Source organism: Acanthopagrus latus, chromosome 16, assembly GCF_904848185.1.
Source record: "Acanthopagrus latus isolate v.2019 chromosome 16, fAcaLat1.1, whole genome shotgun sequence".
Lineage (NCBI taxonomy): Eukaryota > Metazoa > Chordata > Actinopteri > Spariformes > Sparidae > Acanthopagrus > Acanthopagrus latus.
Genome location: NC_051054.1, coordinates 12,259,270 through 12,272,574, shown reverse-complemented (window position 1 = coordinate 12,272,574; position 13,305 = coordinate 12,259,270). Strand labels below are relative to the sequence as shown.

The 13,305-nt window shown below is 43.5% G+C and overlaps 1 protein-coding gene and 1 long non-coding RNA gene across 5 annotated transcripts in view; one reads left to right on the top strand and one right to left on the bottom strand.

Annotated features, from left to right (window-relative positions):
* Positions 1-140: 140 nt before the first annotated feature.
* ktn1 (kinectin 1) overlaps positions 141-13,305 on the top strand; it is a 19,295-nt gene continuing 6,130 nt past the window's right edge. For 2 of the 4 annotated variants that reach the window (XM_037125036.1, XM_037125034.1), the window contains exons 1-25: positions 141-405; positions 4,781-5,469; positions 5,708-5,866; positions 5,961-6,077; positions 6,165-6,295; positions 6,416-6,520; positions 6,626-6,766; positions 6,918-7,024; positions 7,350-7,494; positions 8,216-8,312; positions 8,424-8,608; positions 8,784-8,852; positions 8,936-8,973; positions 9,078-9,168; positions 9,487-9,555; positions 9,667-9,704; positions 9,835-9,925; positions 10,120-10,188; positions 10,286-10,323; positions 10,662-10,752; positions 10,853-10,965; positions 11,048-11,144; positions 11,771-11,811; positions 11,923-12,013; positions 12,784-12,870. In XM_037125036.1, the coding sequence (XP_036980931.1) occupies positions 4,782-5,469; positions 5,708-5,866; positions 5,961-6,077; positions 6,165-6,295; positions 6,416-6,520; positions 6,626-6,766; positions 6,918-7,024; positions 7,350-7,494; positions 8,216-8,312; positions 8,424-8,608; positions 8,784-8,852; positions 8,936-8,973; positions 9,078-9,168; positions 9,487-9,555; positions 9,667-9,704; positions 9,835-9,925; positions 10,120-10,188; positions 10,286-10,323; positions 10,662-10,752; positions 10,853-10,965; positions 11,048-11,144; positions 11,771-11,811; positions 11,923-12,013; positions 12,784-12,870 (2,898 nt within the window). In that variant the 5' untranslated portion in view covers positions 141-405; position 4,781. The remainder of the gene's footprint in view (positions 406-4,780; positions 5,470-5,707; positions 5,867-5,960; positions 6,078-6,164; positions 6,296-6,415; positions 6,521-6,625; positions 6,767-6,917; positions 7,025-7,349; positions 7,495-8,215; positions 8,313-8,423; positions 8,609-8,783; positions 8,853-8,935; positions 8,974-9,077; positions 9,169-9,486; positions 9,556-9,666; positions 9,705-9,834; positions 9,926-10,119; positions 10,189-10,285; positions 10,324-10,661; positions 10,753-10,852; positions 10,966-11,047; positions 11,145-11,770; positions 11,812-11,922; positions 12,014-12,783; positions 12,871-13,305) is intronic. The other 2 variants (XM_037125035.1, XM_037125037.1) reach the window with 2 other exon arrangements.
* LOC119034226 overlaps positions 11,154-13,305 on the bottom strand; it is a 12,434-nt gene continuing 10,282 nt past the window's right edge. The window contains exon 3 of the long non-coding RNA XR_005079506.1: positions 11,154-11,607. This is a non-coding gene — a long non-coding RNA (uncharacterized LOC119034226). The remainder of the gene's footprint in view (positions 11,608-13,305) is intronic.

Sequence of the window (13,305 nt, the reverse complement as noted above, 5' to 3'; positions counted from 1 at the left end):
GGAGTCCCAATAGAAATGTTTAGTACCAGATATACTGTATGAAAGTACTTTTTGTACTCATGTGTCTTATGGACTTGGGGGGAAGTGCAATGACCACTCCCCTCTTTGATTTTCACGTTCATTAGATATAAATTGCAGGGCTGTCTCGAAAAGGCGGGGCTATTTCTTGGCTGGCCTTGCATAAAAGCATCTCCAGACGGTATGCCCTGAGTCCCAAAACAAGCGTCCACCAGCAGTCTGCCTATGACCCGCCCCCGCGAACCAGAAACAGGAGATAGTCTGACGGATAGCGCAGAAGAAAGCCAGGCTGGAGGAGCTGCCCCGGGAAGTCAGGAGTCTGCCAGAGTCAACGCAGAACAACGCCATTTCACCACTTGTTAAGGGAGCAGCAAACTAAAGCTACAGGTATGTCTTGAGCCACTGTTTTCGGCGATATTTTGTTTATTTCATGTTTAAAAAGCCGCTTACTCCGGTCTCAGCGCAGCTAAGCTCTGTACCCAGGCCTAGCGCCGGCCCTCAGGACTTGAACGGCAGAATGAAGCAGCAGACCGGGTCAGAGATTTCAGGAGAGAGGGAGGCTGGGTCAGCGGAGAGACGAGGCCCGTGGAGGCAGATGTCCACGCCTCCAGACTGGCTCAGTGTTTTAGAAAGAGAAACTTAAGTGTTGCTACATTCATGGCACAGTTTCTTCCTCTCTACTAAATATCGTTACTGGCCGGCTAACGTGGGTACCTGACTCACGTTAGTTGGCTAGCGTTTATGTTAGCTAGCTCATTCATAGTGCTGAGCTCTGGCTACTCCAACTTAAGTGGCGACAAGCGTTTATCCAGTAGGCATTTAACTACCAACTACTTGTAGCGATGGGCAGGTCACTGTTGAGCCTCCCCTGATAAAATCAGCCCATTTTTGCTAGTCATGTTGGTGGAGTGAGCCGGACGTCGACAGATCTGTGCCTCCTCATTCTCTTTTATGGTTCATCTGACTATAACGTGTTACTTATGAGCTAGCTAGCTGGGCTAAGTTAGCAAAAGGCCACTGACGCCTATGTCAAATCACTTCTGCTTTTTCTTTGATTGAAGGCTTTTTTGTTGCTGTAAGAAACAGCTGCCTTTACGTATCTTGGTTGAGTAGCATGCACAAGGCCGACGATCAGACATGACCTAGCATGCTGGGACATTTGGTACTCAACCATATAGTGACGTGCCCTTGTTGAACGGCGAAGTGGACTTCACCAAGTACCCAACCTTAACCCAAGACAAGGCGAGGGGTGGTAACTTATTTCTGGTTACCTGTGTAAATTAAACGACACTTGGCAAACATGCAGTGAGGTGGTGACTAAAGATATACCAGTGTATACCTGCCATTGGCCACACTTGAGACATATTGGCTATGAATCAATCAGCCTCTCCTGTCTCTTGTGACATGGTGTCAGTTCTGTCCTGGTGGCATCTTTAGTGCAAGTTTCCCTTGAGGTCTATATGTAGATAAGCTCTTATTTAGGGGGTGTCTTGGTTTAACTTAATTCAATATGTATCGTGCTCATGAGTTTCCTTGTTACACCCTGACCAGGAAGATCAGAGCATTTCACAGGACTAATTTACTTGTTATCTATTCCAATGTTTATTACTTGATGCCCTACCTTCGGTCTAGTTTATTACTACTGTGCTGTCTGATGATTGTGAATCATCATTTTGTTGTCCTTACAGCTTAATTTTTCAGACAGAACAACCTTCCAGGTGTCATAAATATAACTTCAGTATTTCTTTTGATTACCAGTTAATGGTAATTGCCTTCAATCTTGAAAACGGTCTGGCTAAAAGGTAAAAGTCATTAGAGACTAATAGTCATTTCATAATGCTGGAGGTGCTGGAGCGACTGCCCGTTTGGACTTCACAGCTTGTGTTTTAGTTTGTGTGTGTAATTCTCCCCGAAATCATGTTGTTTCTTGGCTGAAGATTTCCTGAACTTTGTGCTTCCAGGAACTCATAAAGTAAGTTATAAGCGATATTTTCATCTAATATAGAAATTGGTTTCAAGATAACATTTTCAGCCATTTTGCCAAACACTTAGCACCATCTTAGACTAATTTGGAACTAAGAAAACATTTGTTTTGTATGTAGTTAATTACACTTGTGGTTGATGTGTAGTATATACATTAGACAAACTGTTCACTTGAATAGCTTTAAGTTTCTATGCTTTATTTTGCCATCTTGAAGGTGTTACATGTAGAGTGCATCATGGCCTGGTTTTGAAGTACTGTCTGGGTGCTTTTGGGCCTGATAGTCATCAGGAGTTCCCTCTCTGTCCAGGCCTGCCAAATCAGGAGGCCTGGCCAGCCAAGTGGCTAGATTCCGGGGAGCCAACTGCCCGAGAGGGCTTTGTCCTCCGGGCTCATTTTGATGCTGGAACAAGGCTCAGGCTGCACAAGGAAACTCATGCACCTTCCTCTTTGAGGCCTCGGACTGAAGGAAAGAACGCAAGCAAGCAGGCTTTAAACTTTCATACAACTTACTCCACCCATAGTAGCAATGTTGCTTTGAGGGTTATTTCACACTTTCTTTTTTTCTGACATGGGAGTTTCCTGGAACATGAATCGAATGTGATGTAAAAGAGTTTCCTGATTTAGGGGCCACTGAAAGGTAGGAGTTGAAACTCCATTACATCCATGGTGTTTATCTAGTACATACTGTACTATGGCTTTTTTGTGTTGGTGGTCTTATTTGGCCAACCTAGTTCTTGTCCAGTCAAAATCTCTAGGCCACTGAGAGGCCTTTTTTGGTCTTTGCATGCTTCTTATTAGCCTTTTCTGGATTCTGTACTGGTGTGTTGCTATTAAGAATGACACATCTTTTAATGAGGTCAGGTAAGAAAACCGTATAGAGCAGACAAATAGAGAATAACGGACTCTCAAGAACAAACTAATTTGTGTAAAGTATGGTATTGGTTTTGACTCTACCCTGAGTTTGCACAGTGCTCTCTAACCCAACAGCCATTTCTAAAATGTATTTGTTCTGAGTTTGTCCTCGGCTGCAGCCTATCAAGTGTGGAGGAATGCATGCTCTTTGAAACAGATGCCATGCAAGCGCATTCAAGGAATGTATAAGGAAAACATCCCTCATCAACTTGTAAGATCAGATGTATTGGACAGGGTCAAAACTCTTGGAAAAAAGTCACATAAGAGGAAAAACTTAGATCTTGAATTGGTAAGTAATTTGTTCACAATAAGATAAGTCAAGTATTAAGGGTTATATCAGACTTTTCATATATTTGTCTGTTTTGGAAGATTTAATGAGAGTCTTGGAGGTGCGAGAGAAACAGGGTCACCATTGCACTATAGGACTAAGCCTGTCAGTTCTCAGGAAGCCATGCTGTGGAAAGTTATTCTTAAATGTATTATCATGGGTAATCTGCTTAATCCAAATTACTAAAGAGGTCTGCTCTACGATGCTGACTCCTACGCTGTATTACTGCCGCGGATCTTGGGATTGTGCTGCACGTCAGGTCACTCGCTCTGTTGACAACACAATGCTGCTGTCGTCATCCAGGGTCTAACAAAACAGATTTTATTTTTCTTAAGTGCGCTGAGTTTGTAACAGATGACAATTGTGTGACCTCAGCAATTGTCACATCGAGTATGTCATATATGATCTAGTTAGGTTGATTAAGGATTGATTTTTTTTTTTTTTAAACTGCAAGCTCCCTGCCTATCCCGACAGCTGACATCAACATTTGACTGAGTTTAAGAAGGTTTTATTGAAATTGACTGTCGAAACATTGCTTTTACTTAAGTACTTGGGTGAGACACTGGATTCATAGAAATGTATGAGTAACTGTTGATGACATCTCATCTTAGCAGTGTGACTTATGTGTCATTTATACCAAGAAATGACAGTAGTGGTGTATTGGTTTGGTTTTAGTGGCTTCCCTCTGCTGAGCTGTAAAATGCCTTATGTCTCAAATTATTACTGCTTTATTTGCGTTGATTCCACCCCAGTTCATTCTCACTGCGCAGCCTTGAGGAGACAACACATTGTTCCTAAGAATATCTTTGGCAGATGCTAAACTGATGAAGTCTCGGGACCTCTTGACTTTGTAAACTTTGCCTGCAGTTGAGGAGGAACCCTTTTCTCCCCATGGCTTGAAGCAGGCAGGGGCCAAACTGCAGCTGCAGCAGACCTCGGCGGGTGACACTTGCATGTGGGTGTATTTTTGCCTCTTGCAAATCCATCCTGATATGAGTTGTGAATACCGCCATGTCGTCCTTGTGGGGGCTGAAGGAGGGAAGTGACTAAATGAGACAGTGAGCCATCTTCCTTTTTAGCGCAGTTGTCATTAGATGTTCTCGACCTATTTTATCCCCCTTTAAGCCACTGTGAGTGGAGTTTATGGCTTTGGTTCTCCTCTGATAACTTTGCTGTTTTCAAGTGGATAGGGCCAGCAGACTGGATACGCTTTTTTCTGTGTGTGTAAATCTGTCTAAAGTAGGGACGATGTTAAGCTGTGTAGCTGGGGTAGTGTTATCTAATTGGATCATATCATTGAGAGGGCAGGGTGTCAGTAAGAGCCCTCTCACTAGCACCCTCTCAACACTATTAATGTACTAACACCTCCTTTGCCAGTTGCCTTTGTTGGGAGAATTCTGTCAGTATAATGTCACACATAGAGTCTGTGAAAGATATTGGCAGATTGATGTAGTGCAAAGTAGCGGGCCTGCTTTTTAACTGTTTGTGCAACTAAGTGGCCTAAACAAACATCTTTTTTTCTTTCCTTGTCTTTTCAGAATGGCGGTGGACATCTACGACTCTCAGTACCTACTCATCCTGGCCCCTTCCCTGGTCATCGCCCTCATGTTCCTCTTCTTCTGGCTCTTCATGAAGGAAACCTCCTATGATGAGGTGCTGGCCAGGCAGAAGCGTGACCTCAAGCTACCGCCATCCAAGCCGGACACCCGTAAGAAGAACGAAAAGAAGAAGAGCAAGAAGAAGGAGAGTGCGAGTGGAGGAGGCGGTGGTGGAGGTGGCGGAGGAGAGTCTGAAGAGGATCTTCGGGATTTTGATGTCGCTGATGGTGCCAACAGCTCAGCTCTGGAGGTAGAGGAGGAACCTGTGGCTACACCAGATCCTTCTCCACCAGTACCTATTGCCTATGTGCCTCTTTCAGTGTCACCGGAGGCTCCTGTTGGTCTGAGGGAGAGAAAGAAGAAGGAGAAAAAAGCTGCCAAGGCTGCTGCCGCTGCTGCGGCTGCTGCCGCAGCTACAGCACCGTCAGAGGAACCAGAAGTGAATGGCTCAAAGCCAGTCAGCCGCAAGACAGAGGCACCTCTGGCCACGAGCAAACAATCTAGCCCTCCCTCTCCCCAGCTTGAGGTTCAGATCCAAGTCCAGGCCTCTCAGGCTCCCGTTCAGGCTCAGACACCTCCCCCAGTCTCTGGGAAGAAGAAGGAGAAGAAGAAACAGAAAGTAGAACCTGGTGAGTAGCCAGTTACAGTTGGTTGTCAAATAATTTCTCTTGGGGAAAAAAATGGAATGTGCTAACCCTTTCATTGAATAAATTCATCCTAAACTGTAGTGAGTAGTATTGGCAAAGAAATGTGAGAGGAAAAGTTAGCCAAGAGGTTTAGCCCAATAGCTGTGATGATAATTGAATATCCTCTACGATCAGTCTCAAGACAGACTTCCTGAGCTTGATAGTATTGTTCTCTATCCAGTGGATGACCAGCAGCCGGAGGTTAAAGCCGAGCAGGCTCCTGCTCCCGTCAAGAAGGAGGCTCCCATTGTGGCTGAAACCAAAGTTTTGGATGGTGCAGCCCCACCTGCTACCAGTGGCAAGAAGAAGAACTCAGCCAAGAAGCAGAAGACAGAGCCTGGTAATGATGATACAGTGGTCCAGGATTATATTTCTGCTTTTTTCACACTCTCAAACTGAAGCCTGAACTTGTACTGCCTTTTTCTCAAACCCAGTAGATGAAGCCCATGTTCTGGCTGACTCAACAGCTTCCGCCAACCACCAGGCAGCTCATAACGATGACGTACCATCCAAAGAAAAAGGAAAGAAACAGAAGAATGAGACAGACAAAGGTAAGGGGGATCCAGTCTTTGGTTTCTTTTTGCATACCAGCTGTTCAGCCTCACATTCACACCACCTATCCGATGTGATATTAACAGAGAACACTGAGGTGAAGCTGAAGGAGCTGCTGTCTGGTCTGTCCAGCTTGGCTCTGTCAGAAGCTGAGGCTGTTAGTGTGATGGCTCTTCTCAGAGAGAAGAGCCCTAATGCTCTGGATGCCTGGCAGAAAGTAAGGGATTAATAAACAATGTGTTCGAATGAGGTGTTCTTGACGAGTGACATTTCACACCATTTGCATTTGGCACCAGACCTGATATGCGTTTTTTTTAACATTGTGTCTCACCTCCAGTCTGCAGCCAGACCTGACCCAGCTGCACAGGAGCGAGAGAGACTTCTCACAACCCTGCAGGAGGAGGCCTCCATTGCCAAGGACAAAGTTAAACAGCTCAGCCAGGTTGAGAATCCAGAGTTTATGAATTACACTATGTAATTGATGTTGTATTATTATTAATATTTTTTTTTGTTCTTCTTCATATGCCCTCTTGCTTCTCTGCTTCAGGAGCTGCAGGTTGAAAAGCAAAAGACAGGCCGTGTGGAGGCTGTGATGAGAGAGCAACGAGCGGCCATGGAGAAAGAACTGGGGGGCATGCAGGCCAAAGCACAGGGCAGCTACCAGGAGCTCCAGACCATGCAGATAAAGGTGAAGGCACTGAATTATAGAGATGAACTTTCTGTTTCCAATTTTGTTGTTTTTATTACAACACTCCATGTTCTTGATAAACATGAAGGAACCCACTGGCATTCTTCTCAAGGCTGCACAGAGACTGAATCCTGTTGTTGTTGTTGTGTAGTTCCAGCAGATGAGGGAGCAGCTGGAAAGCCAGATCACTCGACTGCAGCAGGAGAATGGTATCCTGAGGGACGCAGTCAGCTCTGCCACCAACCAGATGGAGAGCAAGTCAGTGTTGCAGTATAATGGATAAGAACCCTTCTGGTCACACTCTCTAGAGCTTCATACATGTCTCGTCAGATACTCTTGGTCAGATACTCCAATTTATCTAATTAATATTGGAATTCGAGTTCAATGTCCTTACATTGCAGTTATATTTAAGAATTTTTGCATCTCTACATTATCCACAATATTTCTTTCTGCTCATGTCGCTCACGTTAAGGCACATATACACAGTGTGAAATGCAGCAAACAAGGTATTTGTAGTTTGATTCAGCATCCCACAAAAATGCCTCATCCACCGTTTTCCTCATCACTCATTTGCGCTCGATAGGAATTCCGCCGAGCTGAACAAGCTGCGTTCAGAGTATTCTGGCCTGATGAAAGAGCTGGCAGACAACAACAGCAAGCTGCAGCAGGAGGAGCACCAGAGGAAGTCACTGGAGGTCAGCTACAAGCAGAACGTGTCACAGCTGGAGGTACACTAATCCAGATGCACAATGTGTTTGTTTAGCCTGTGCTTCAGTTTCCCCCAGCCGAGACAAAAATTAACTGAGCTGTACAAAACCTGAGCTACGTGGGTGTGGTGGCGTTATCTGGGAAATGGGAGGAGGTTCTAGTGGAAGTCCTGGGGAGGGGTGTGGGAAATAAAACCTGAGAGCGAGGATTGTGTTGGCTTTGGAAGCAGGAATGTTTTGGGGCTTTGTACTATGTCTAAACAACACTTTTCCTGCTAAGCACCCCGATCAGCCTTTCCTGTCTTTCTCAACAGAAAACCTGCTTTTCTTTATTGCACAGACTATAGGGATTAATGAAAGAAGGCCAACAAGAATTTGGACTATCTATTTACTTAGTTTGACAGATCCAGAGAAGGGAATGGAAGAGACTGATCACAATTAAAACTTACAATAAAAGTTGATATGAACAGATGTTAAAATACACAAAGGAACAATATAGAGTACATTGGTTGATACGGGTGTAAAGGAATCTGCACATTTCATCTTTTGACCATGAAAGGAAAGAAAATGGATGGATGTCGTTGGCTAACTTACCCATTGGAGTGTAGTTGTACACTTGAAGCCGTAGGATTTTGATTCCCTCTCAAGCCACCCATGATACAATTTCATAAGCACTTGTTTTCTAGTATAATGTGTGGGAGGACAAGTGCTCACTAAATTAGATACATCTCTCCATCCCCAGGCCCAACTGCAGGACGCTAAGCGTCGTTGGGAAGAACTGCAGAATTTCCTCCATAATGTCAATGCTGAGAGAGAGAAACTTCAGGCCTCAAAGCAAGGTGAGCAAATATAACATCACACTATACATTTGATTATTTTAACTACTGCTACATCAAAAATGAATCTTCAGGTTACAATCAGCAACTGAATTTCTGTTCATGTGGGCGCAGAACTCCACAGCCAGATGCTGGCAGCAGAGACCGAGATGAACAACAAGAACAAGGAGATCCAGACCCTTCACAGCAGCCTGACTGAAGCCATGGTCTCCAAGGAGCGGCTCGAGCAGAGAGTTGTGGAGCTGATGGAAATGTCTCAGCACAGCATGCCTGACGACGCACTGCAGGCAAGAGTTCAGGTGAGCCAACATCACACACAACCAACTGTCCTTAGGTGGGAAATGCCCAAACTTAAAAATGTTGTGCGTTTAAGATACGTTGTTATAAAGACAGCAATTAAAATGCATAGTCAATTTATTCAGTGAGTATAGAAAGTGTGAGTTGCTCTTCACAATTATGCTCTGTTTTTAACAGGAACTCATGAATGAAAACAAAAACCTCCAGGCCCAGAATGAGAGCATGCAGGCCCAGATCTCTACACAGGTATATTTCTCAACCTCATTTACAGATGTTTAGTCAGATTAAGACTTATGTAGACTAATGAGATTTCTTCTCTTCTCATTTAGGCCACCCATGTCTCCCACATTGAGGAGATACAGAAGCTGTAAGAAAGAATTTAGTCTTTCAATCTTTTTCAGGCCTACTGATATGATTATTGTTGAGCAATTTTACATGTTCTCTCCTAACTCTTGCGTTTGTTCTGTTCAGATTGGCTGACAAGGAGTTGCAGAGGAAGAGTCTGGAGGATTCTCTAAATGCTGAGAGGAGTAGTGGGGCCAGTAGAGAAACTAAAATGCAGGTACAGTCACAGATTTGCCAGATTCTTATACGAAGATGTCATTGCTTCATTAGTCTGTAGGAATTTGTTTAACATGTTTCAGGCCTCATTGTGTTGGCAGGGAATATGGATTGAGCCCCTGCCAGAAAGCGGGCATGTTGAATCACATATTCAGATATTTTTCGTTCAGATGCGAAATGGATATAACTGAATTAGTAGTGTTACGAATTTGACACTGAGTGCTCTGTCAATGTTCCAGCTGTTGTCTGTCAGAACCTGTGTTGTCTTGGCATAATAAGTACAGTTGTTTGTATTTCCTGTCTTCCTCTTCTTTTTTAGGCCTTGCACAATGACAACATGTCACTGAAGGCAGAGATTCAGAATCTGCAGGCACAGATTTCTGATCAGGTCAGCTATGTACCTTGTCTGTTTTTCCAAATTAAAAAGCACTATGTCGTTGTTTGTTTGCCTGTTGGACACGCCCTCTCTATCTATTTACCTTTGACTGTCTCCCTGCAGGCTGCCTCCCAAATGGCTTTCGACCAGTTCCAAAAGAGGTGTGTGTTAAAATGGGAACATGTTTTGAATATATTTGCTGGCTTTGCATACTATCTCTTTCCTCCACAAAACTAATGTGTAATGGTAATTTACTGATAGTGACCTGTATAAATATTGCTTCCTACTCAGTGTCCTGGAGAAGGAGGAGAACATGAAAACCGTGGAGGGGCTGCTAGAGAAGGGGCTGATTGAGGTGGCCAACAAGGAGGAAGAGCTCAAGGTGTGTCTGTGTGTGTTCTTTGTTTAGCCAAGGAGGAACAAATGGGGAGCAAAGCTTCAACATGCTGTCTCTCACACAAACCCACATTTGGCTCACAATAGCTTAGTTCAAGTGACTCTGCATTTCACTGCTTGCCTTGTAATCACAATACCTAATGGGCAGAAAGTCTTACTGAAAGTCTTTCCCTGACTCAGGCTCTCAGAGAAGAGAACGAGGCACTAAAACGAGAAATGGAAGTCATCAAGAGTAACTCGGCAGAACAGGCAGGTTTTCTTAAAATCTTTATTAAAAAGGAATTTCTATGTTTTCTCCATGGTACTGTATTAATTTGTCTTAAATTATCTCTCCTTTAAATCACAGGCATCATCAGAGTCGACAGTGGAAGACCTCCAGAGCATGTAAGATCAATCAATTTAACTGATATTCACGGATAATGACAATGTATTAGTGCAAGTCTATGTTCCCCACCCTTGTCAACAACAAACAAAGACATTGATGGATAACAACATCTACATTTAGTTCCTCAAGGTCTCTACAGGTCCATCTATTAAAAGTCAAATAGTGTCTTTAATTCAATTTTATAAATATCGGGCCTTACAAGTCATTAAATGTTTCAATTTAAATTGGGCTTGGAATTGTAAAATGTCCCCTTAAAGTGGTATGTTGAAATAGATTCTGATTCTGTGTGACTTCAAACAGGTTGATAATGAACCTTTTGATAAAATTTCCTTTATAGGATCCAAGAGCAGGACATGAAACTAAAATCAATGGAGGAGAGTCTACAGGCAGCACAAAACAGCATCACAGCCAAAGAGAAGACAGCTGAGGTGTGGGCTTTTCTGTAATACACTTGATGCGGTTCCTTGTACTGTTCATGTTGCATTGTCCTAGTTTGAGCTCTCGTCTGAAGCAGTTTTTGTCTCGCAGGCTCTGGAGCAGCAGTTGGTTGCCCTGCAGGCAGAGATTGAGCAGCTGAGACAGAAGGAGACTCTAGAGGATCTGACCAGTGCTGGTAGCCAGCTCCAAGAACTCCAGGCTCAGTAAGTGACACACAAACTTGGCCTTGCAGTCTTCCACACTAAGAATCAAATCAGACCTATGATGAGCACATCTGACCTGCAGGTTAGTGTCGAAGGACCAGGAGATCCAGGTGCTGCAGGCTGAGCTGGGTGCGAGAACAAAAGAGCTGAGTGAGACGATGGAGCAGATGCATCAACAGGTGAGAAATTATCATAACAATATTGCTCACTTAAGCCTGCTATCCAATATGTTTTACAGTTTAAATTGGGAAGATTTATTCAGCTGTGAAAGACCAAGAAACCATAAAAGAACAAATTTACCCTCTGAACCCTGAGCAGTTTGTGGATGTTTCTTGTCTCTTGTATTTGCCTCTCCTCCTCCTTGCAGTTCAGTCTCCAGTTTCACACAATTTTTACATATAACTGTCAGTCATTTACAGCTTCCCTGTGCAGTAGTGCAAAGTTAGTTGAATGTTTGTTTTGCAGGATCTGATTATTGCAAACAGTTAATTTTTGTGCAAAGTAATATATGCAGAATAAAGTGATTTTCATGAAATATCACTATTTCAAGCTTGGAATTGAGTATTTTTCTTACCATGAGCGTTTCTCACGCATGATCCATTCAAGGACCTCCGTAAATGTGACAGTCCTGCTATAATTAAGCTGGAAGAATGGGATATGTGATTCAGGATGGAGAAAAACACTCATTTGAATCGAACTGCTCGTCATGAGGATCATCATAAATTAAAACTGGGACATAATGAAAATGAAATGAAAAATGTTATCTGCGTCTCCCCCCCCCCCCCCCCCCTTTTTTTTTTTACAGCAGTCCCACGCAGCGGTGCCAAGCCCAGAGCTTCTTACAGCGTGAGTAATGTTGGGTGCCATATGATGCCTCTTTTTTTTTTTTCTTTTTTTTTTTTTTAGGAGACTTGTATAATAATGTTAGTAATGAGTGTTTATATTGTTGGTCATCAGATTGTCAGAGAAGGAGAAGCAGGTCTCAGATCTGCAGTGTGAGCTGGACGAGCTGAAGGACTCCCTGGAGCTTCATAGGAAGAAGAACAACGTAGGTTTCCTGCAGTGATGACCTGAACCTCTAACAACAGTAACTGCTCTGGTCTAAAGCCCTGCGAGACATCACATCACTCTTCCTCTTGTGTCGTACCCCAAAACACCCCCCTCACACTGGAGTTGCACACTACATACATCCATACTTCCTGTTGTCCACTGCCACTTGGTCTCACCTGTTCTGCTTTTTGTTCAGGTTCTTTTTAGCTTTCCTCGGCTATGGTTGTGTTCCTCAACATGATTATACACATCAGTACAGATGTCTATTTTGATTTGCATTGCTTAAGCTGAGTGTTGCGTAACAGGGCTTCCAGCCTACTCTTGTTATGCTCGCCGTTGGCCACGACTGTTTCAGCTAGCTTGTCTGTGCTTGTGGGTGATTCAGAGCATCAGAAATGTGCCTGCCTTTTATTTTCGAGAGATGCAAATTATATTTGATCTATTATGTGTTTTTCATTTTTGTATCTACCATAAATATATCAAAACCTTATTGCTTTTCATTTTAGTAGAAAGTACTATAGCTGTCTTGCATACTGTGCATGTTGATTTTCCAACACAAGGTGCGAGACTGCGTCTCTCGAGGCTATTTGCTCATACTTATTTTTAGCGGATGGAGCACGGGTGAAAGGCAGAGCGTAGTCATTTTAGGATGAGAAATGCGTTCGGTTTGTTCTGTTACTCTACCAGTCTTCATATGAGGGTCACTGAATGCAATTTTCCCTGAGGCTGAACTGAAAGTAGTTATCTCTCTGGAACTGACCAAAACAGGAGCTTCGGGAGAAAAACTGGAGTGCAATGGAAGCTCTGTCAGCCACCGAGTCCATGCTTCAAGGGAAACTCAGCAAAGCTGTCAAGGTTCGGCACCCCCACCTCAGTCTACTTCACTCTAGTTCCAATCTGATGCATCCGCCCGCCCAAATGCTCTTGTTTTTATTTTTTTGCCATAATTGACCCAGTGAAATTTGTTTTTCCACCATCATCCATAATGAAGCTGCATACTCATTTACTTCCCTCTCGCCCTCCCCTCTGTTGTTTGGCCTCAAGTTTTCAATTGGCTGCGCGTTGAGCTTTTGACATCTGCTACTCCCCCTCAGAATCTTAGACTGTTTTAATAAATAATGGTTTCTTTAGTGGATATATTTCTGCTTTCAGCTCTGATACATGAAAGATTTCTCCCTGCCCAAAGCTCAGACTGATGCCTGGAAATGAGTGTGCAGTGTACTAGAAATGATCTCACTAGATGTCATTAGATTGAGATTCATGGTAATCATTTTACAGCTTCCTGTCTTT